This window comes from Danio rerio, chromosome 3, assembly GCF_052040795.2.
Source record: "Danio rerio strain M-AB ecotype USA chromosome 3, GRCz13ab, whole genome shotgun sequence".
Lineage (NCBI taxonomy): Eukaryota > Metazoa > Chordata > Actinopteri > Cypriniformes > Danionidae > Danio > Danio rerio.
In genome coordinates this window covers 31873207-31896853 of record NC_141023.1, presented here as the reverse complement: position 1 = coordinate 31896853, position 23647 = coordinate 31873207, and the positions used below count along the sequence as shown (strand labels likewise).

Here is a 23647-nt window from a genome sequence, read left to right as displayed (position 1 = left end):
ATATACTTCTTTTTCGTAGAGGGTGTCTTTATAATCTTGCTTCTCAGTTATGTGAGAGTAGATGTCCCACTCCCCACACATTTAGAAAAAGGCAAATGCAAAATGTGCAAATGCTGGGTGCAATGCACTTTTTCAAATTAAAACAAAATATGCCATTTAATGTAGCGACTTTTCAATGGACCAGTCACACGAGAAGGCAACACTACTTTATTATTAATTACCAAGTGTATTTACTTTTTGGATTTGTTTAACCACCAAATTAAAAGAAAAGTTCACTAAAACTGAAAACTGTCATCATTTACTCACTCTTTACTTGTTTAGAACCTGTTTGATTTTCGTTCTTCTGTTAAACACAAAAGAAGATATTTTGATAAAAGCTGGAAACCTTTACTCGTTGACTTTTTAAGTACTAACTTTTGCTACTATGGATGTCAGTGGTTACATGTTTTCAGTGTTCTACGAAGTATTTATTTATTTATTTGTAAAGAAATGTGTAGAATCTTTTGTTATGTCAACAGAATAAATTTTGGGGTGAACAATCCATTTAATTTCTACTATAATCTAAACAGATGTGAATCGACAGATGTGAATTCACTTTTATTACATTTAAACTAAATTAGATTTTTGTTGTTTTTGTTATTTGTCCTTTATTTAGCAAAAGAAGCCCCATTAATATAATACAAAACAATCACTGTAAATTACACACAAAAACATAAACAACAACAAAACAAAAACAATTAATTCCTTCAAAACGGTTTGAAAAATATTACATACTACGATTGATTCTTCTACGCACAGACCAATTGAGAATATACAAATGATTATTACATGAAACTGTGTTTATTACAGAAATGAGGTGATTGTGGATTAATTTTGAGAAGTAAAGAGAGTTTGAACTTGTTGTATAAATCTCCTCCAAAAATGATTTGTTTTGCTTTTTTCATCTTGCAAATTTGTTTTTGTCTGCTCAAATAATTCCTGAAGATCTTCCATTTTCCTTCGTTGCTCATTTAATTGATTCATCACGTGCTCCTTCTCTTTGAGCCACATTACCTCTCCATTCTTCAGTTCTTGATGGCGTGCTGTTGTGTAATATTTCCCCTCATTCTTCTCTACCATCATATTGATTTTCTTCAGAAGAGAAGAGACTTGATGGTGATCACTTTTGTCTCTGTTGTTAAAGACGTGATATCTTCCTTCACATATCTGAATGATTTTCTTTAAATCTGAGTGGACGTCCTTCAGGTAGTCTTTAATGGGTCTGTCCTCCAGATCATCACCCCTGGTGAACAGCACAATCATGTATTTGTCAACTTCATCTCCAAACACCTTCAGGATATCCATGATTGTGTTAATCTCTTCATCAGTAAACCTGCCAATGGGTAGCACCAGGAGAAACGCATGTGGCCCAGGACTGGACAAGGCAATGCATTGGCTGATTTCCTTCTTGATGTCAGAAGAATCACTCCATCCAGGAGTGTCCGTCACTTTGATTTTTAGCTTGTCTACAGTGCACATGCCCATTGAACAAGCTTTGGTAACTCTCTCTGAACTGGCCGCTGAGTGGAATGCATTTTTATGAAGAAGAGTGTTTCCTGAAGCGCTCTTCCCTGCGCCCTGCTTTCCCAGCAAAACTATTCTCAGCTCATCCATTTCAGCCTTTCATTGACAAAGAAAAGACACGAATAGATGTGAAAGTCAATAAACATTTTTGCAGCAACATATTAATGCAGAATTTAAATTATTTTAGTACCTTTTTCCTCTGTGTCCTGTTGCTTTCTGTTTGTTACAGTGGAAGCATTCCTACACATTTATACTCTTCCAAAAGCAGATGCTCCACCTGTGTCTGTGTGTCACACATGCTCCACCCTTGTCTGCTCCACCCCTGTCTGTATGCCACACACTCTGCTTTACAAAGAGCACCATCCACTGGAGCTCACTGGACTTCCAGGTTTTTGCTTCATTTCAACTGATGTAAATTTTTTTAACAGCTGATGTAAAATTGTCTATGTACTCACCATTTTTGTGCATTATAAAAAAATAATAATACAGTTTTACTACGTTGTCCATATCGTTAACTTTTATTTATTAAAATTAGTTAAAGTTTAATTATTTTCGTTCTCAGAGTAAATTAAATATAAAAGAAGTTACATTTAAAGATGGTATCATTTTATAAATATTTACTGTGTTGTTTATGAGTTTTACTTCACTAAATTCATGAGTCAATCTGAACATGCATGATAGAAGTTTATTGTTATTGGTGCAGAGCTTTAAATATCACATTAAAGAAAACGATGTTAAAATACATGTGCTTAAGATTATTTTCATAATAAATACATTTTAGTCACTTAATATAGGCCTACAAATGTCTTATCAAACTGCGGTCAGAACTTACCTTAGAATTATAAGGTTCTATCATCCATTTTTGTCAAAATTAGGTTATTGACATATTCCTATTATTTGACAACTTATTTACATTATAGGATTTTTTAAAAGTTGTTTACATTTAAAGACTTTTTATTTGAAAAACAATTGTTACACACATATGTGTGCTATGGAATGCAAAATCTTAAAAGCTCAATATCTCAAAATCAATCAGAACGCAGATAGATCCTTATAATTTCAAGGTAACGATACAGTATTATCACATGCAGATGTTTTAAGGAGTCATTTATTTTATCGCTTTAAAATTAACTTTTATCTATGGGGACAGTGCAGTACAATATTTATATTTATGTAATTTATTTAATATGTATATGTATGCAAGTATATAAGAAGTATAATCAAGTATATATTAAATGAAATATCTACATCTTCCAAACAAACAATAAAGAGGGTATATTTTGCCATGTGATTGTAATGAATCACTCTGAAGCACTCTCTGCTGTCATTTTAAATTAGCATTCACACCGAGAGCAGCAGAGAGCAGTGTTTTCACTCTAGCACATGTCAGGCCTCTTCTTGGCTGCCCGACAGCGGAGGACTTTGAGAAAACTGTCAATTTTGTGGGAGTCTCTGCGGAAGCAGGACAGCAGGAAGTGGAAATTGACAAGTCGAGACGTTTTATCCTGACCAAGGTTATTGCCATTAAACGGGAGAGTGGACAGGTTGTCAGAAGACGAGCCCATCTGTAGAGAAGAAAACACATTGGTCTGGACAAAATATAAATCAACCTCAAATCCAAATGATCAAGAAATCAATCAGATTTCGTCCAAATTGCAACATCAGAATCTTTATTCTCCAAATGTGCAGTCCATCACCTTGTGTACGACGTGCTCCAGGCCTGCTCCCAGACTGTTGATGTTGTCCTGCAGCTCTTTGGTCTTGCTGTTAATGGTGTTGCGTTCTGGATGTGCCAGACTGGACGCCTCAGAGGAGAGCAGGGCGAGCGGATCAGACCAAGCCAGCAGCAGAGACCGAGCCAATGACAACAGCTCATCCTCCTGCACAAACCAAACTTCAGAAACTTGCCATATACTTTCACCCGTCGCTCCACACGAGACCACAAGAGGGAGCTGTTTCACTTAAAGAGTTTATTCAATTTCACCTTGGATTTAAAATAAGGCTCTATCCACTGATCTATAATAGAGAACAGTCATTATTTACAGATGAGTGTCTCTATCTGAGATTTTAATCAGACTATCACATAATTTTATTTTGAGGCAACTTGTTTACATTTAGTTTTTTTTAAAAGTTTTTTTGTTTTGTTTAAAAGTTTAAATCTAAAAAAACCCTAAAACAAAAATTAAGTTAAACTCTCAAACTGTATTCAGCAGGCCTACTTCAAATGAGATGAAGAGGACCAATCTGAATCCTCTTAGAGGCCAAGATGAGTGAAAAGTCTATTTTCAAAAGTATTACAGTGGTGTGTTAGATACATGACATTTTATTTCACATAAGAATGTAATCTAAAAAATGCAGCACTTGTACCCACATTTCCAGGTCCAAAGCAAGGGGGTGGTTTGAAAGACCCACTCTTTACTGACAAAGGTCTAGACGTTGTTCCATACACAAGCTCATTTGTCCTATTTTGACTGCTATCTATGCCATCATAATAGTGAAATTAACCCATCGAAAAAGCTTTTAAGACCAAGTGAAATCCTCTGTCGGCTGTCACTTCAGTGTGACTTCAGCTGATCGGTTTTGGCCAATGCAAACTTATTTTTCATGATCCAACACCCAGCTGTGCAAGAAATGCATAGGCCTACAATCTGATGTAAGTCAAGTCATCGTTGGCTTTTGTATTGTTTTTAAATGAAGGAAAGATTTTACAAGCAACTTTTATTCTAAACCGTTGAACAAAAAATTACTAATGAAAAGGTGTGAAGCACCAAAAGCGACCATTATCAAAAATTTATTTAAATATTATTTTTGCTATTGTTGTTATCCAAGAATTTTCAAATGTGCTTTCTTGGTTATGATGACCATCCGACAATCTGTTTTAACTAAAATAGTGCTTAAAATGTCACTAAAATGCAGTATTTAAATCTCAATATTGAATAGAAGCCTAAATGAGGCCTATACAAAAAGTCAACTTTTTGAGAAAAAAACAACTACCCCTTTCACCAAGCTGGCTACCTGATCTTTATGATAATTTTAAATGCAGAGCTCATGTAATTTATTAAGTTAGATTAAGATTCAGAGTTTTATTTTAATAATTTGGGAAACCTGAGTTGTTACAATAGAAACAATTTATACATTTTTAAATACATATAGCTGGTAAAAGAGTTTTGCTGAAACATGGTCTGTTGGGTGAAAAGGCTTTCAACAGAGGAATGGAAATCTTCTCGATATATTTAGCAATATTTCACTTGTGTTTGGGAAATGATGGATATGAAAGAACATGGGCTTGAGTAAATGATGACATTAGGTGTGCTTAAATTTGCTTAAACAGGTTAGATTCTCTAGATAAAAACTCTTCACATTTGCAAGCTTTATAAAATAATTATGTTATAATTGTAATGTTTTAATATTTTGTTTTGTATATTAGTTGTCTGTGTAGATATTTTAATTTAGTATTTTATTTTTGAATATAGTGTAAATACTGTTTAAGTATTTTTTATTATACAAATAGTTGACATTTTATTATTTTGACACTTTTTTGACATTTTTATTTTTATTATCTAATAATAAAAAAATTGAAGTCAGAACTATTAGCCCCTCTGAATTATTAGACCGCTTGTTTATTCTTTCACCAATTTCTGTTTTACGGAGAGAAGATTTTTTTCAACACATTTCTAATCATAATATTTTTAAAAACTCATTTCTAAAAATTGATTTATTTTATCTTTGCCATGATGACAGTAAATAATATTTGACTAGATATTTTTAAGACACTTCTATACAGCTTAAAGTGACATTTAAAGGCTTAACTAGGGTTAACTAGGCAGGTTAGGGTAATTAGGCAAGTTATTGTATAATGATGGTTTGTTCTGTAGATTATTTAGAAAAAACATAGCTTAAAGGGGCTAATAATATTGTCCCTAAAATGGTGTTTAAAAATGATTAACTGCTTTTATTCTAGCTGAAATAAAACAAATAAGACTTTCTCCTAAAGAAAAAATAGGGGGCTAATAATTCTGACTTTCAGAATGAATTAATTTGACATTCTGACTTCAACTGTATATATGTAATAAAGTACACTCTTACCGGCACTTTCATGGCTTGGTCTTTGTCATTAGGGATTTGAAGAGATGACGTGTGGCATAAGGATGGGCGCGGCATCATTCCCCTTCCAATAGGAGGGAAGTGAGAATCCTGTGGTCAAAAAACAATAGAAACACTATCAAATCAATGGAATGAACAACAATTTGGATAAAACGGAAGTCACAATAGACCCAAAAGACAGTAAACAAATGCATTTACTGACCAGATCATTGGTGAGTGAGGTGCTGAGATAGTGAAGCTTGTCTGAAAGTTGAGAAGCTCTATCCAGCAAATCATTCAGACCCACACCATTGATGGAGACAAATGCACACATCAAAATAGCCACTGAAAAGCATAAAAAATGTAAGGTCAATACAGATATGAAACCGGCAAAAGTTGAAAAGAACAAACTTAGGACTAGAGGAAAGATAGCCATAAAGTGTAAAATAGGCAATGTTTAGATTGAGGATAAGATACCTGCAAAGTATTGTCTAGACCCTTGAGCCATTACTAGAACAGGTTTCTTAATTTTCTTGCGTGAATCTGTGTGGTCCTCTTTCCTCTCTTGTGTTTTCCTCTCATTATATAGACGTTCATTTAAATATGCAGTATAACACACTCCAGGTGTGGGGCTTAAACTAGTTCAGACCTGAAAATAATGAAAAACATTGTTTTTTTGAGGATTAGGTCAGTCTTTGCAATTGAGAAGATTCAGGACACTGAGTCAGATGAAGTGCCAAATAAATACATGTCAAAGTGTCTTTCTTTAATTAAACAAGGGTCATATTTTAATACACAATCTAAATAATAAAGGTTCCAACATTTTTTTGCAGCAGTGCAATAGAATAGGAAAAAGTTTGGTTTCCAAAAAACATATATTGATTAGTCTAAAGAACTTTATTTTACACACGTAGTCTCTGCGTTAAATTCATATTTTTTATCAGGAACCTATACAATATAATATTTGTGCAGCGGTATAATGCATGAATGTGCATGAATGTGCTCCACGCATCTCGTTTATATACACTAAGAACAGCAGCTACACTAATTATTCTTATTATTCTTTATTTCCACCTGGGGAAACTCATCCCGAGGCCCCCAGAGATTATTCAGTGCCACTGAAGCCATGCAAGACCTGATTTCTTTGAGACTCCAGGAACAGACAAGTCTTCGCTAAGGTCCAGCATTCTCCAGCCTCCGGCGCCTAGACTGCAGCTCTGCACAAGACGTTTGGCCATATGAGAAATGGCCATGACCAACTGAGCCTGGTTTCTCTTGAGTTTTTTTTCCCCCTTCACTTTCACCAACTGGTTAAGTTTTTTCTTTGCCACTGTTGCCACTGGCTTGTATAGTGCAGGACTTGTGGAGCTGCGCATCAATAGATTAGGCTACTCTTCAGTGTTTGGACTCTAAGCACTGAACATTAAACACACTGAATTGAAGGGCGTTTCCCAAAGCCATCAATAGCCAACTAAGGCTGCAAGTTCCGTCGTTACAAACATAGTTTGTTGATTTGCCGTTTCCCAAATCCATCGTTCCAACGAACATTCGCAAACTTGTGCACTTGCAAATAGGCTACACCTCTGGTCTGGAGCTGTAGTTAGAAACAGTTTCTGGCTGTGTTCTATTCCCACTTATTCCCCCTATGCCCTATTCATTTAGACCATTCTAACATTTAAACTTGGAATGATTAAAAATAAAAAAGCATTAAAGTCATCTCTCTTAAGTGTAATTTGCTTTCAAAATATTATTACAGTTCAGTTTTAGCAATCTTCATGTTCACAATTGTGCTCCCTCCGCAGTGCACTTTGAAAACATTGATGTCATTTTGAACACAGCCTCATGACGAAATCTATTTAGGTGACTTATTATTTAAAAGCGGAATTCATGTTATGTCTCCAAAGCTTGTAAAAACAAAAAACATGTAAATGCTGTTAATTTATAGTAAGTTTCTTAAATATAAATAAATAAATAAATAAATAAACAATATCTCACTCAATAATAATAATAATAATAATAATAATAATAATAATAATAATAATAATAATAACAACAATTGAAATCATAATAAATATTATTAATATTACTATAAAAAATATTTTTTTCATTTCCTAATAAATACTAAATTTCATTTGTTAATAAATTGCCTCATTATTTTTTTTTTATGATTTATATATGATATTAGAATACATGTTAGCTTTAGTAAGTGATTTTATGTTTTAGAATAGAATATGTAATATTTTCTGTAATACTTGCAAAGGAAGCATTGGCCCTAAATGTCAGGGTTCTGCCACTCTGGTCATGTAAATTCTTGTTTTGGTGGTAGAGTCCGGACACTAGTCATGTCTAGTCCTGTCCTGTTGTGCTCGGCTTGAGTTTTCTTGGGTCGAGCACTTGCCTTGCCTTGCCTTGCCTTGCCTGCCCAGTCAAGTTAATTTGTTTATTTGTTTTATTTGTGCTTTCCCCTTCGGGGTAGTTTGTTTTGCCTTTTTGTTTTATTTGTGCTTTTATATTAATAAAACCCATTATTTTGTTGCAATTGAGTCCTCGCTCCTTTTTCCCCTCACCGACCGTTACACTAAATGTGCCATTTACATATATTTCCATTAATATGGAAAATGAGTGCATGTTTTTAACAAAACTAATATTGGATTTTATTTTAAATGCGTGTTTGTGTAAAACAATATAATTTTCACAAAGAAATTGTGATGTTCTTTTCTAAAGAAGTTATTACCACTCCGTTTAAAGCATTATTATGGGTGTTTTATGTTCTACCTAACATAGTTCAAACAATGGATCTGCGACAGGGAAACTACGGGTTTAGGAAACATTGGTCACTACTTCGTTTTATTTTCCAAACGATGCATCGTAGTTATGTCGTTGTTTGGGAAACGCACCCCTGAGGTGAACTAAACTAAACTGAACTAAACTAAACCTAAACTCTAATAACTGACACTGTTTCAATTCTCTATAATCTTCTATGTGAAGCTGTAACAATCTACATTGTAAAAGCGCTATACAAGCAAAGATGTATTGAATTGTACACTAGATTAGTCAGAACTAAAGCCAAATCTGGAGCTTATCTAACAAAATTTTAAACAGAACTTATGATAACACTCCAAAAAGTAGTACACCAAAATTTATGTTATAGAAAAATATTATATACAAAATAAACATGAGGAAAAATCAAGAGAAGCAAAAATAAATAAATAAATAAATAAATAAATAAATAAATAAATAAATAATTTGGTTGAAATTTTGTAGGTTGTATTTTTTCTTTGCAATAGTTTGCTTGATATTAATTGCATTATCTTTCAATTTCTAAATACGTTTGGTGACTAAAATAGGATTTTAATAAATATATCTGTTTATTATATGTTTTGTTTAAATGCATAAAAATACCTTGACTATATCAAATCAAATCAAAACACTTTTATTGTCACATCATCAGCAGCACGTGTGTTATGATGAGTGAAAAGCTTTGGTCCTGACTCCAGACAGTGTAAAATACAGACAGTGCAAATATTCACTGAGAAATGGATACAAATATTCATTTTCAACATGTGGTGTACTCAATTATGCTGAGCACTGTAAGAACTATTTAAAATACCTGTTGCTATATTAAAAGTCTTAAACAAATTAGATGTGAAATGCTGAAAATTTGGTTTTATTTTAGTTATTTAGTTTTTTATGTATTTATTTTTGGTGTTTTATATTTAACAAACGTTTGTTAAATAAATGGTTCCTTCTTTATGAAACCCTTAATTGTAACAATTGGAAAAGAAAAGATTGCACCAGCATTCTGATTCTACTCTTTTGCAGAAATCATTTAAGAGTTTCTCTATTCTGCTGAACATAAAAGAAGCTATTTTGAAAAATTACAAAAATCTTTAACCATTGACTTGCATAGTATTTGTTTTTCCTGTATGTCAATGGTTAAAATTAAGTTTTTCTTCTTTTTGTGTTTAACAAAAGAAATAAACTAAGATGTTTTGAAACTAATTGAGGGTGAGTAGATTTTCATTTGGGTGAAATATCCCTTTAAAGAAAGTCTATATGAGAGACACATCCTCAAGAAAATACTTTTTTGTCATGTCCTGCTGTGGACTAAAAACTTATTTTTAATGTCCTTTGTTGCTTTTTATTTATATCTGAGTATGCTGGTTGAGTCTGATTCTTAAAGTTTCTTGTTGTTCAAAAAATATCTCAGTGGGTGAGTTTGCATTTTTCCAAGTCTGTGTGGGGAAATTCCTCTGTTACCCCCTTGTTCTTGAGGTCTACGTTCTACATTATTATTATTACACAATTTAGCCTACCCAATTAACCTGTATCGCATGTCTTTGGACTGTGGGTTGAAACCGGAGGACCCGAAGACAACCCACGCGAACGCAGGGAGAAACATGCAAACTCCACACAGAAACGCCAACTGACCCAGCCGAGGCTCAAACCAGCGACCTTCTTGCTGTGAGGTGACAGCACTACCTACTGTGCCACTGCGTAACCCAGAGAGAGAGTCATGTCTTTTAAATTCACTGTGAAATGTGATAAGTTGACTTTAAACCAATTACTAAAATTATTAAGTAAATGTGTATAATTCTAAAAATTGAGTTGAGTCAACTGAACAGTGCAAGTTACATTAGGTTTACTGTGTTTTAAGTCAACCTATCACTTAAGGCAACAGGTTTAACTCACTTTTTTACTTTACTTTTTTTTTTTTTTTAAAAAGTAACTTTTTACTTTTAGTTCTCCTCAAAACGGACATTATAAATGTTTTTTTAGGTTAGGATAGTTATAATTACATTTTTATTGTTTGAAATATTTTATAAAACATAAATTTATACAAAAAATATTTTTAGGTATAGACTAAGAGCAGTTAAAAAATGTATGCCAGTTTGAGAGTAATGAATGATTAATTGTAACACAACATTTCTTGCATAAACTTACCTAAGGTTTAAGAGTGTTACATTTTTGGGTCATGCACTCTATTAAAATTTTATTTTTTTGTTTTTAGAATTTCATTGCTCAAATTTAAACTGCAATTAAGAGTAGGTATAAATCTCCACTGATGTAAAATATATATTTGAAGAAGGATGACAAATCCAATGAACATAATCGTATAATCTCATTAAAGCGAGGGGTGTGTTGAATTCCCGTGGGTTCGCTGTTTTTGGGCGGTTCTCCTCCCTCAAGGCTCCATGGAGAAGGGGGCGTGGATCCACTATTTGGTAACTACGCGTCCCACTTCACTTTCCAGTTAACTCTTACCTGAGCTTTCCGGTGTGCAGACAAAGGTAAAGTAATTGGCTCACATTTTATGCAAATGTAATTAAAACCCTTTAGCTTGTTGACAGCAGCGTCCATGCATGTGAATGAAATATTGTTCAAGGAACACCGTGTTCTGGAGGAAGCTAAAAGAATACTCCGTCAGATGCGCACGCTGCCTTCACTCATTTGTTCCTGCGGGTTTTATTGTGACCTTGATTTATTAAGACGGCTATAGGCTTATCCAAGCTTAACTTTTTAACTAAGCGCTGAGGAAGTGATTTATTAAAGAAATCCGCAAAACTTTTCGATTTTAGAAAAGTACGCCTAAAACGCGCTTTTGTTGCAGTTAAACGCTTCCATATGCCCATACTGTGTTTTTAGGCCAGCTGAAGCTAAGATAGAAAATGTTAAGCATTACAAATCGAAAGAAACATATTGTAACTTAATAATTTTGTATATTCAAAAAGCTTAGTGCAACCACCATTAGCAAAATAAATAAATAAATAAATAAATAAATAATTGCAAAATACAAAAGACACATAATACAAAATAGGCTGCTAATGATTCACCTACATGTACTAAATAACACCTTTATGATTAATATGATGATTGTGCAGCACTTTTCAGTGTTCTTGGGTGGTTATAGGGCTGTGAATTACAGCCTATCCAAATGTAATTTGTTGTTAGATTTAGTTATTGATTTAGTTAAAGTTTTCATAGAATACGATCAGCAATACATTTAAATATTTAAGAACTGGTTGATAATAATTTAAAAAACACAATGACAACTGTTGTGAATACCAGTGCACCATTAAAGGGCTCCTATTTCGACCTTTTTACAAGGCTTAAAATAAGTCTTTTTGTGTCTCCAGAATGTGGCTGCGAAGGTTGAAATACTTGTCAGATCATTATATCCTGTTGAAAGTTTTGTGGTCAGAGCGCCAGTGCCTTCAAATGAAAATAAGCTTTTTCCCCCCACCCACTTTTAAGATATTTTGCTTTAGAGAAGTATAACCATGGTTGGATGTCGGGATAAACAAATCAGAATGACAGACAACAACTCAGACATGATGAAACATGGACCAGCAGTCACATATACACCATAGTACGATAAATGAGCCACACACAAATCTTTTAAACGATTGCTGCTCTGTGCTGTTTTCACTCATGCTCTCACAGTCAATCTGACAGCATATCTACCAAATCGGTAACTATGCGAGAAGGATTGGCTGTAGACTGGGTGCAGATGCAAGCTGAGCTGCATGCAAGGCTTTTAATGTGCACGCCTAACTCCGCCCCTAACCCTACCCCACCAGCTCTATTGAGTGCATTGTGTCTGAGATTGTGTATCTGAGATTGCATGTCTGAGGGTGCTTTCACACCTGTGGATTGTTTTAAAGATTTAGATCATTTAAATTGTTTCAATGTTGCACTTTATTATTGGTGCGGTTCACTTTTGCACAGGGCAAAGTTACTCAACGGACCAAAATAGCTAAAACAAGTCACGTAGCTAAAACAAGTCTTGTCACATTGGTCAGAGCTCAGCTGTCATGTGTCCTTATTTTAATTTATGATGATGAACAATAAGACAATATAAGCGAAAAACTGTGCTTTCATTTTGAATGATTACACCCACAGACATCGGCACCATGTATAAAATCAGAGATAAGACTTTCTCATACATAGCCGTTGGCTAGAGTTATGCATTATAGGCTTCACATTATAGAGAGAAATAACAGATGAACCAAGACTGCTGTTCAGTCAATTTTCCTAATGGATAAACCGCTCTCATTAATAGTTCAGCTTGCTTTTACTTTGGTATTTGACATGAAATGCACATTTACTGGTAGGGATGACATCCCATCCTACTCATAACTCCCTCTTTATATAGTCATATATATGTCTACATATCCATAATACACTGTGATATAGCCTGGTTCGGATTGTATTGCTCTCTCAATTCAATTGATCCGCTCAAGAGTTTGTTTCAATCGAGCCAAAACCACCTCATTCAGGCGATCTCGGACCAATTGTTTTGGCGGGGATCCGAGCACAATTGCGGGTTTGAAATATGCCAAACAAACTGGGCTAACTGGGGAAACACACCAGGTTCCAAAACAAAAGTCTAGGTGTGAAAGCACCCTGAGACTGTGTTTCTCAGCTTGCATGCAAGTCCGGAGTCAGATACTTTAGAGATCCATTATAAATAAAGAGATCCATTCTAAACAATTTACTGTACAAAACAAACCTGATTTAACAGCCACAAACCAGACTCTTGTTGTGTGAGTGAAGCATCCTCGTATGTAGTTGTGTACACTATACGTCTTTGGTGATTCCATTGGTTAGGAATTACGTTTTAAATGTCAAAAAAAAAAACAAAAGCAAAGTGTACCACTTAATGCTGATATTTTAATTTCAAGTTTCTTTGCAAATCATGTTTTGTGGACATGATTAGACCTGTTAATACTGAGACATGGTAATGCTGGTGTCATAAATATTGGTGGGCAGGGAAACTGCACTGCTACATCACAGTGCAGTGGGCCTCCAAATTGCAGGGATTTGGATTCAGTGTCAGTTTTCAAAAGACACATCACACCAGTGTGACAGTGGAAACACTATACTTCAACCCATTTCTGTCCAAACAGCTTCAAAATGTTGATGCATGACAGATACCCTTAATAGTTCTGTATATTTCACCTTATTGTAAAGCGGAACTGTTTAGCTGTTAAAAACATTCACATTAAAAATGCATTCACATTTTTAGTTGTTGGTTTCCTAATTTACATTATGTAAAACTTGCTAAATAAACATGTTTATAATTTTATTATAAATGTGATTTATTTAGCCTAAGCCTGACACTTTTTTTTTTTTTTTACCACAAGTTGTAGTGTAATGAAGATGTAATGAAAACATGTTACCAATAGAGGGTGTCCTAGCACAGTTCACTATATAAAGCAACAAAAAGTAAAATTTTTCTGAGTCCAATTGCAACTGAAGTTTGTCTGCATACTTTAGACTGCCTCGGCATACTTCATTACACACTGTGCCTCAAGTTGCAGAAAAAAAGCACAATTATTTGGTTCTTGCATTTAAAGCTCCAAACTTTTCAAATGTTTCTTTTTGCTGGAAAATGTTGAACCTGATCACCTTTTGATCTTCTTCTCATGTACACATATGTGCCCTCTCACGTTCCCCCCTCCTCCCTCCCCGTGTACTATGTACACTCCCCCCCCTCCCTCTTGCAAGCACTAACTCTTCATTCTCTCTGTTTCTCTTGCACATGCAACTACAGGAGCGCACAGAGCACAGGCACGCATACACACCAACGCCATAGACCATGTCGGACTCAGAGACTGCAGCTCCTGCCGAAACCCCTGTCCCAGCAGCCTGTGTGGCCATCAAAGCAGATTTAGACAAATGGTAAGTGACTGGAGTAACAGTCATGTAGTGTCCATAGTACTGGTCCATTGCAACCCGGTATGGACCGCATGAAAAATGTTTTAAATTCTCATGCAGTATTTAGATTTAATCCCATAGTTTCACTGTAGGGTTTAAATGGTTGAAATCATGTTGGGATTGATTATATTTGTAGAATTATGATGCACAGTGTAAATTCCGCATCATGATGGCGATTCAAAATGGAGGGAGGGAAGGAGTTTTCGACGAATGCGAAGCGGCGGGTTCGCGAAGGGGGTATTTTTAATAAGACAAAACATGATTAAGTTTTGTGAGTTTTTTAAATGGTTTGATTGGTGTCAGATTGATGAGAGATGACAGCAGTGGTGGGGCCGCTCATTAAAAGCATTCTGGGGGTTTTCTTCACTTCAGTTCTTCCTCACGGCTGATTGGCTGTTGGGAATGTGTCTACGTCATGCCTTTCCTCTCGCTCGTCCTGCCATCCCTGTTTCTCCTCTCAGCCTTTGCCATTTCTGTCCCTGCAGCCCCCCTGGCCTCGATTTGGCATGTTTAATTGTCAACCACTAAAAAAAAAAAAAAAAGGAAATCGCTGATGTTTGCTTATGAACCTTTTCACCGTTTTTCCTTGTCCTCCCACTAATACATTTTGTTGGTTTTATATCATGCAAATGATGGAATTAAGATGGGCAGTGATGAATGTCTGTTCTTTATGTCATTTCTTTTCTCCTGTTTAAGATATCATTGTGTTCCCTCTGTCTCCTGACCAATGACACCAGTCATTGCTCAAGCTGTATTTTGACCCTAATCCCCACATGCACCTAAAAATGCAGATTGTCTGTTTTTGGTGTTTGTAGTGTCGACAGGCCTGGGCTGCATGAGAAAGCAGATAAGGTTGCACATACCCGGACCTTTAGTGTGCAAGGACCAGATAGCAGAAGGGTGTGGATTTATTAATTTGGTAGAATAATGTGTCAATTTAATCTAAAGTGCTGGCCCTCTCTTAAATTACAGGTTATAAAATAAACAAAATCTACTAATTCGTCAAAGATTAAACATCTGTAGTTTCCTCTTTCACAAGCAGCCACTTCAAACATGACAAAGCAAGGACCAGAAGGCCACAGGACCAGATATGACACAGATTGTTGGGAGAAAGGAGGATAAGCAGTTATTTAAATCATTAAAATGCTATTAGCAGGTCAGTTTGACATTGACCTTCCTGTGATCATTATGATGAGCAACTTAAATGTGTTGCTGACTAGCTGAATGTTTGGAAGGCCAGCCTTTAAGTAACATACACCACATTAGTATTTATAGCACCCTCACACATGGTCCTATGTAGATGTGTGCATCTGTCATTCGTTATACAGTGTGACGAACATGTTCTCTGGATCAGTTTACACCTGGTGTAAGCATGTCGCAGTGGCCATCTTGTCCCTTTTTTATTTTTACTGTTCCACAAAGGGGATTCATCATGGGCTTTAAAACTAGAAGAGGATTACCATTACCGGTTTAAGCCCAGCAGTTATCCACTGGGAGGATGCATCTGGCCAAGTGTTATGGAAGATATGACCTTTTCACAGCTTTATGGTGGTGTAGATTTATGCACAGTGGTGACCTAATGACCTTGAGGCGTTCTCCATCTTTTACTGCCTCAAAGTTTATAACTAAACAATAGCTATCTCACCTGCAGCCATTTTGTCCGAGGGGTGTCCTCTTAAGAATGATGAAGTTAATCTTTTACACCTTAAGCAGACTTTTTCATCTCATTTCTCTTAGCATGCCTGCTCTTGTAGCGGTTGGAATGTGTTGTTCTAGTTTTGCAAAAGCCCCCCTCAGGGTAAACAGTGGTACTCAGTCTATCAATAACAAAAAGCAATTGGTTTATTAGAATGGGATGAGCTTTTGTTGCAGGAGCTGCACATTAAAATCCACCAATCAGTTCCATAAATTCAAAATGTATTAGAATCTTTATTAGAGAAGTAAATCTGATCATTTGAAGAGTATTATTTGCAGTTTGTTGTGTTCTAAATCATGCACTCATGAGCCGTGCCCTTTTTCCTTTGCATTATACATGAGGAGGACAGGCCATCATGTGAATTATTCAGTCTTAATTTGGGAAAGGTGATCAATCCAATGCCTATTTGAATACTTAAGTTGTCATTTTAAACCCTGTTTTAAATTAATATTTAACTCTTAAAATAGGTTTTGATCTGTGTAATAATTTATTATCTGTTAAAATAATAAAAAAAAAAACAATAAATAATTATAATAATGAAATCAAAAATTTTTTCAACATGTTTTTACATGCAAAATACAAAGATATTTTGAACCAGAAACCATTTTTCTTGCAGACTACACATTTAGGACTAGCCACCGCTTTCAAATTTGATTTTATGTCAAAAGCTCTGGCTCCGTCCTGGCAAACATTTGACCTTGAGGCTGATATGTTAACAACCATGTTACATAGAATAACATCTCACTATTTTGAGGACATTTATAGAAGTTTTTTTCAGTAGGTGCATCATTAAATTGTAAGAACCAACTTGACGTTTTTGTCAGAACAGCTGTTTTTTGGCCCGCAACTACAGTATGCCATCTCAGTCATTCTTCTGAGGGGACTCTGCAACTGGAATCTAACGATGTACACAGATTGCTAAGCTATTTGTATACATAAATATTACATTTTTCTCTCTCAGCCCTATATATCCTTAAACTCTGAAAACTATACTGACACAGTTTGAAATTATAGAATGTCTATGTTAAGTTGCTTTGACACAATCTACATTGTAAAAGCGCTATAGAAAACAAACCTGGATTGAATTGAATTAAATTCATCACATGTGAATCACTTACTGCTGCCTAAAAAAATAAAATAAATATAGCAAGCAGTGCAGGTGACCACAAATAATTACCAAAATGGTGCCTATTCACACATTGATCTCTACAAACTGCCAAAACATTGTATTATGCATGCCAGGCCAATTTTAATAATTATTATAATAAATACTTTCTTACATTTATTTAGCACTTTTCTGGAAAGTCCTTTACAGATGTTGGTAGGAATCTCCTCATCCACCACTTGTCTGCAGCATCCACTTAGATGATGCAATGGCAGCCATATTGCGCCAGACTGCACACCACACATCAGCTTATTGGTGGAGAGGAGACAGAGCAATGGAGTCAATTCTGAAATGAGGATGTTTAGGAGACCTTGATGGACAGAGGCCAGTGAGAAAATTTAGCCAGAATACAAGGATTACACCCCTACTCTTTTTGAAGTACATCCTGGGATTTTTTTAATGACCACAGAGAGTTAGGACTTCGGTTTAACATCTAATTCAAAAGACTCACGGGACAGCATAGTGTCCCCATCACTATACTGGGGCATTTGGGACCCACATAGACCGCAGGTTGAGCACCCTCTGCTGGCCTCTCTAACACCTCTTCTGGAAGCAAACCTAGTTTGTGGTCCCCATGTGGTCTCACAACCAGGTACCAACCAGGCATAGATCTGCATAGCTTCAGTGGGAAACCATGTGAGAGCAGCAGAATAGAGAGCAGCTAGCTTCTGGCTATAGTATACAAGTGAGCAGTTGGTGAGGTAATTTATGTGCCCCCATTGACACTTCAAAATGGATTATGCCTATTCCCAAACCCTTTAAAGGGTTTAGGGTGTGAACCCGTCTTATTGAAACACTCTTTGACACCAAACAACTTCCTCAAGGATCATGGGGGTAAAGTGTCAATCAGTTATACACTTAAAAAAATCCTTCATTCCTTTAGCAGGTTATCATACTAAAATAATTGATATGTGTCTTGTTATTGCAAGGCGTTTGATAGCACTCTATTGGAAGAACATAGAAAGTCCATCCATTGATCACTGGCTGAAAGATTTGACACATTACATTGCATTGGAAAGAATGACGTACAGTATAAAAGGCGAATTAAAGAGGGATCATAAAATTTGGGATCCGTTTAAACAAATTTTGGAACATAACTATACAATGGCACAAGCAAATATCTCTAACTCTTATTGGTTAAATAATTGATATATGTATATGTGTTTTTTGTATGTGGAATACAGTATATGTTTTTCTTTGCCTTAGCCCATGTATAACAATACATTTACCTGTTCAACTGAATCTGAATGCTTTGGGGGAGGAAGGGGGAAAAGTTAAAATGTAAAAAGTGTATTTTAGTGCTAAATATTAAGTGTTTTTCTGCAATAAAGAAATGTTAAATCCTTCATCCCAAAGGCCCCTTCGAAGTGGTCAGATTTGTGCACTTCAGTTTAGAACATGGCCATGATCACTACAAAAGTGCCTTTTGGAGGGAAACATAGCCAGTTTGGAATACACTGACTGTCCTGTAGTTCATTGTTGTTGTTTTTTGGTTGCCAAGTACTCAAAGATGACTACATGCTGAACACATTATGCATATAATGCACGTTTTTACAGTCATGCTTTTATAGATAAAATAAAAGCATAGTTTTCCGAAAGGTTGGGGCTGTTTTTCTAAAGTTTGTTTTTAAGTCACTTAAAATGCTGTGAAAATGAAGGAGCATAATTAATTTAAATGCATTGTTAGTTTTAAAAAAGCACTGTCAGCTAAATGCATGCTTAAACCTTAATAGGTCATCCAAGTGGTTTTGTGATCTCTATTGCCTGTTAAGGATAAGGGCATGATCTGACCCTAATTGGCTTTTGTCCATTAGAATGCAGATTTGTCACACTGTTGATTAGTCTTGCACTTCACAATGGTCCATTCTCTCCTTGCATGTCCTCACTCGAGTATTAAAATGGCTGCCTTTAAAGAGGAAATGCCCTTGGCTTATGCTATCCCCTCATACATCCCCACCCCTGTGTCACATGGCTCATTAGAACCAGTCTGCATAAGGCTCTTTATATTTAAATTGACCAGCTGTGTGTTACATCACCGCTCGCTGAGGAAAGCGTGATTATGTCAGTGTGTTAGATGCAGCAGATGATCAATGGGGGAGGGAGACACTCAAAACGCTTTCTAACCGGAGGAGGGGCTTTAATTCATCGTAAGTCACGACATCGCCCTCTTTTAGCTGTATGCATGTCTCTTTTTCATTACCTGCTGGCTTTGTCACATGACTCTAGGGCTCTGTTTTTCTCTGGTTCAGATGATCCCCGCCTCGCTCTCTTTTCATCTCTTTTCGCCCTTTGCGGCATCATTCCAACCCTCATTTTCGCTCCATCACTCTAATGCAGTGTGTCAGTGTCTGCCGTTGTTTGGTGTGGAGAGGCTCAAACAATCTCACTCGCACAAATGCATGCATACTCCCTCATTCAGCTCCCAGTCTATCATGAAGTCTGTGTATTACATGACACGGCAGAATCTAGAGAAACAACCAGAGTTATGTAATATGTTTTTAACACTTTGTGGTACAGAAGCTCTCACACTTGTTCATGCAGTCTTGAAGCTGCAGAATGAAATTGTTTTTTTATGTTGAATATCTGAAACAACTGATGGTGAATTAATATGTGCATGCGTGTTAAAGTAATGACTGTGTTTTGTGTGTGCTACAGTGTAAAGGAGAAAGGTGAGGATGGTTGTAAGGAGCTGATGGAGGCGTTTGCTGCCTGTGTGAAGAGCAATGCTGAGGCATCATGAGGAGCTCAACATGCAGGAAAAGTAATGGACATTTCCTTGCTTCATTCATCTTTACTTTTTGTGAAATAGATTGTCTTGTCAGTTATATCATAGCTTTTTACCTTCCTATGTGTGACTACTCAGTTTTACATATTAGTTTTTTATTATCGATGCAAGTTATTTTCGATGGCAGACAAACTTTTTTTGCAAAGACTAGACCAACATAAATGATTATGTAATAACATGGTTTGCCTTATTGACCTATTTTGAACCGAACTTTTAACTTCAAAATTATTACTTTAAAGGACTTACTTTACTTAAAGTTTTACTTTCCCACAGAAATGAACATTTCTTAACCATTTACACACAAGTGGTTCTCATTTATACTTAAGTGGCTCTATAACTTAATGAATTTTTGTCTTCTGTTGATCACAAAACAAGATCTAAACCGAGGACTGTTGTAAAAACTGCAGCCATAAGAATAAAAACATAATCTGGAGGTCAATCTCTGTTCCCCGATGTTCTTCAGTACATCTTCCTTTGTGTTCAACAAAAAAAAAAAACTCTGGTTTAGATCAAGTAGTGGATGACTAAATAATAACAGAATTTTTGTTTTGGGGTGAACTGTACCTTTAAAAAATAAGTCACTAGTCCAGTGTTACGTTCCTGACGTGAAGTGTCTGAGAGTAAGAGTAACATTAAAGAGATTAAAGTTGGTTGGGGTGAGTGTGGATCAGTCCCCTGCCTTCACGACAACACACCAAATGCAGTTAAAGAATTTATTAACAATGATAACACAATTATAGACTTTCAGGAAGGGGAAAGGCCAAAACACAAACAAAAAAGTACACTCTAGCAAGTTAGGGAGTAAAACTGTCTAACCTGACAAGGTAAAATTAAATTAACAACAGAAACATGCACTAACTCCATAACTAGTGACTCTTTCAAGAGTTCACACTTAGCTAATGATTGATTTTAAAGCTTGCTTGCTGTTCTGGAAGAGAGCCCTGGGATCATAAGATCCTCGAGCACGGGGCTCCCTCCCGTTGCAAGGCGAGAGGGGAGTTTGAGCATAGATGGAACTCGAGACCTCCTCTGCTGTAGAAGCTAATAAACAGATAGAGAGCTCTTAAGTGATAGCTAATTGCTACGTGCATGTCTATGGTGCCGATTTGGATTAGTGAATTCATTTAAGATGCATGTTTTTGGACAGTGGGAGGAAACCGTGGGACCCAGGGGAAACACAAGCGAGCACGAGGAAATCGTGCAAACTCTGCACAGAAATGTTTGCTGGTTTTGTAAATGACCAGAACCAAAGACGTTCTTGCTGTGAGGCAACAGTGCTCATCCAAATATGAAAGGAGGAGTAGGGGTAGAAGGGGGATTCTTCAAAATGAATATGGTTGCATCCGAAACAGCATACTTCCATACTATACAGTACGCTAAAATCAGTATGCGAGCCGAGAAGTATGTCCGAATTCATAGTATTTGAAAATCAGTATGCGAGAAGTACCTGGATGACTTACTATTTCCGGCAAGATTCTGAAGTGCGCATTCCATGCACGCTGCGCTATCCCATGATGCCCTGCGAGAGAATTCATGAATGGGACTGAATTGACGCAGGTTTGTCGCCTGACCATGACAAAATGGCGGATGTAGTACATCCGAATTCCATTCATACTTTTCACATTCACTGTATAGAACGTACTTTTCTAACAGCCGAGCAGTACCTTTAAATTGAAATGCAGTACTACCTACTGAGTAGTAGGTGGTTTCGGACTCAGCCTATGTCTCTGGTATGAAACTTAGGGCACTTATAGTGGCTTAGGAATCGTCTGATTGGTGAATCATAAATTGTATAATGCAGAGCAGCTGCAAGCAACCATAAGCACGTGATCCTCTTGAAATTACTTTAAGAATAAACTTCACTTGTGACATAAAATGGCACACACCTCCATACGACTTCTAAACACAATGTTAAGTTTCAAAAGCAGAGTTTAAGCAATTTCAAATGCTTTACAACAAATTTTAACTTCAATAAGTTACAATAAGTAACAATTACCTTTCACAAAACAACAGGCAGGAGAGAGACCACACTCTGGTAGCAAGCTTCAATGTGGCTTGCAATGAGCAGCAGACTCAATTAATCAACTTCCTCTCCTTTAGACTAGTTGAGGAACAGATAATAGAGAGAAAGAGAGGAAGAAACCAAACCCAACACAACATTTCTTCATTCATTTTCTTTTTGCCTTAAGCTGTGGTCACACTAGAGTTTGAAAATACAAAATTCTGTTGTATGGCGCTACGAAAAAGGGGCGGTAATAAATAATAAGCTGATTAGATATAAAAAAAACAAAGATTGATCCTTATTTTAAATTTCTGTCCAGAGGTCATGTTTTGATCTTTGATTGGTCTCACGGAATCATGTGATGCGATTTACGCAGGTCAAAGTTCACCAAACTTGAACTTTTCAACGAAGCGAACTGCGAAACCTGCCGCACGAGTCCGGTCTGACGCATTCGTGTGCACATGAATGGAAGTCTATGGGGAGAAAAGTCCAGTGTGACTGCAGCTTTAGTCCTTTTATCAAACAGGGGTCGCCACAGTGAATGAACCACCAGGTTATCCAGCATATGTTTTACACAGCGGATGCCCTTCCAGTCGCAACCCATCATTGGGAAACACCCATACACTCTCATTCACACACATACACAATGGAGAATTTAGGTTACCCAATTCACCTATAGCGCATGTCTATGGGAGGAAACCCATGCTAACACATAATGTACAACAATAAATTTAGGGTAAATGGGATGTAACACCAGGCATTAAATGTTTTTTGTTTCTGTAATGAGTGAAACCACATTAACTGGATTCTTTTTTTGTTATTTTAACTTAATAAGATGAGTTGTTTTGAATGTGTAAACTGCCTTAAAACCATTTTGTCTAGTGTTAAAATTGAGAACATATATATTTCATTTAATCAATGTCTTCTGTAAACATATATAAAATATGATGCAGATATATTGTATTCCTGAAAACATTCATTGAATTGTTACATTTTGTAGCTGTCATAATAAAAATGAATAAGATTGTCTTTTTTTCTGTTTCTTCCCAGGGGTTAACTGCACTGAGTCCTCCACCTTCCCAGCATTCCCTGCAGCTCATGGCACTGGACTAAATGATGGGGTTTGGCTGCAGAGACCATTCTTGTGTCTCTTCCCTTCTCCACCCCTCCTGTGAAGCTTAAATGGATTCCTTCTACCACCAACCTTCCCTCCCCTTTTTGTGGCTGATTGTATTGATCTGATTTGTAGACCGTTCGGAGCTCATGAATTGATGTAAATGATGTGTCTCAGATGCTTACAAAATGGAATAAAGATTTTAAAATGGTCCAATGTGTATAACTGAATTGTTCACATTGTTTGTGCAAAAAAGGGTTTTAATGTATTCACTTAGCATATCTTGTTTTGCCAAAAGTGACTTCCAGCGAGTCCCTGTGGTTTTATATAGTCCAAAACTTTAGATGGCTTCAGTAAAGTGGATTGCTTGGCAAGGATTATGTAGGCATTTGTAATGGGTTTAGGTGAACTAAAGAAGCAGATTAAGATTTCCGATGTCACTAATACTCTAAACTCCTCACTTTGACTCATTAGGATGCACACAAATACACCCACTCAAATCCCCAAAAGCACTTATC

At 36.1% G+C, this 23647-nt stretch overlaps 2 protein-coding genes and 1 long non-coding RNA gene across 5 annotated transcripts; 1 reads left to right on the top strand and 2 right to left on the bottom strand.

Annotated features, from left to right (window-relative positions):
• Positions 1–437: 437 nt before the first annotated feature.
• LOC147845666 (GTPase IMAP family member 4-like) lies at positions 438–1785 on the bottom strand. The gene is made up of 2 exons (XM_087244722.1): positions 1754–1785; positions 438–1659 (listed from the first exon to the last, which is right to left on the bottom strand). The coding sequence occupies exon 2, from the start codon at positions 1651–1653 to the stop codon at positions 868–870; it is 786 nt and encodes a 261-aa protein (XP_087100848.1). The 5' UTR covers positions 1654–1659; positions 1754–1785; the 3' UTR covers positions 438–867.
• On the bottom strand, positions 622–19669 carry prl (prolactin). Of its 2 annotated transcripts, XM_087243385.1 has the most exons (7): positions 19429–19669; positions 6124–6295; positions 5870–5991; positions 5650–5757; positions 3261–3443; positions 1754–3128; positions 622–1659 (listed from the first exon to the last, which is right to left on the bottom strand). In XM_087243385.1, exons 2-6 carry the CDS (start codon positions 6152–6154, stop codon positions 2940–2942), a joined length of 633 nt encoding a protein of 210 aa, XP_087099511.1. In that variant the 5' UTR covers positions 6155–6295; positions 19429–19669; the 3' UTR covers positions 622–1659; positions 1754–2939.
• On the top strand, positions 10844–23351 carry si:dkey-16p21.8. Of its 2 annotated transcripts, NR_170131.1 has the most exon segments (4): positions 10844–10937; positions 14204–14331; positions 19884–19989; positions 23066–23351. It is a non-coding gene; the product is annotated as a si:dkey-16p21.8 (long non-coding RNA).
• The last annotated feature ends 296 nt before the right edge of the window (positions 23352–23647 follow it).

Excerpts from the sequence above, each read along its gene's own strand:
- LOC147845666 (XM_087244722.1), bottom strand. The coding sequence starts at position 1,653 with ATGGATGAGCTGAGAATAGTTTTGCTGGGAAAGCAGGGCGCAGGGAAG.
- prl (XM_087243385.1), bottom strand. The coding sequence starts at position 6,154 with ATGGCTCAAGGGTCTAGACAATACTTTGCAG. Across the intron at positions 5,992-6,123 it reads GTCTAGACAATACTTTGCAG|TGGCTATTTTGATGTGTGCA; the intron begins GTATCTTATCCT and ends TATGCTTTTCAG. Across the intron at positions 3,444-5,649 it reads ACCAAGCCATGAAAGTGCCG|GAGGATGAGCTGTTGTCATT; the intron begins GTAAGAGTGTAC and ends TGGTTTGTGCAG.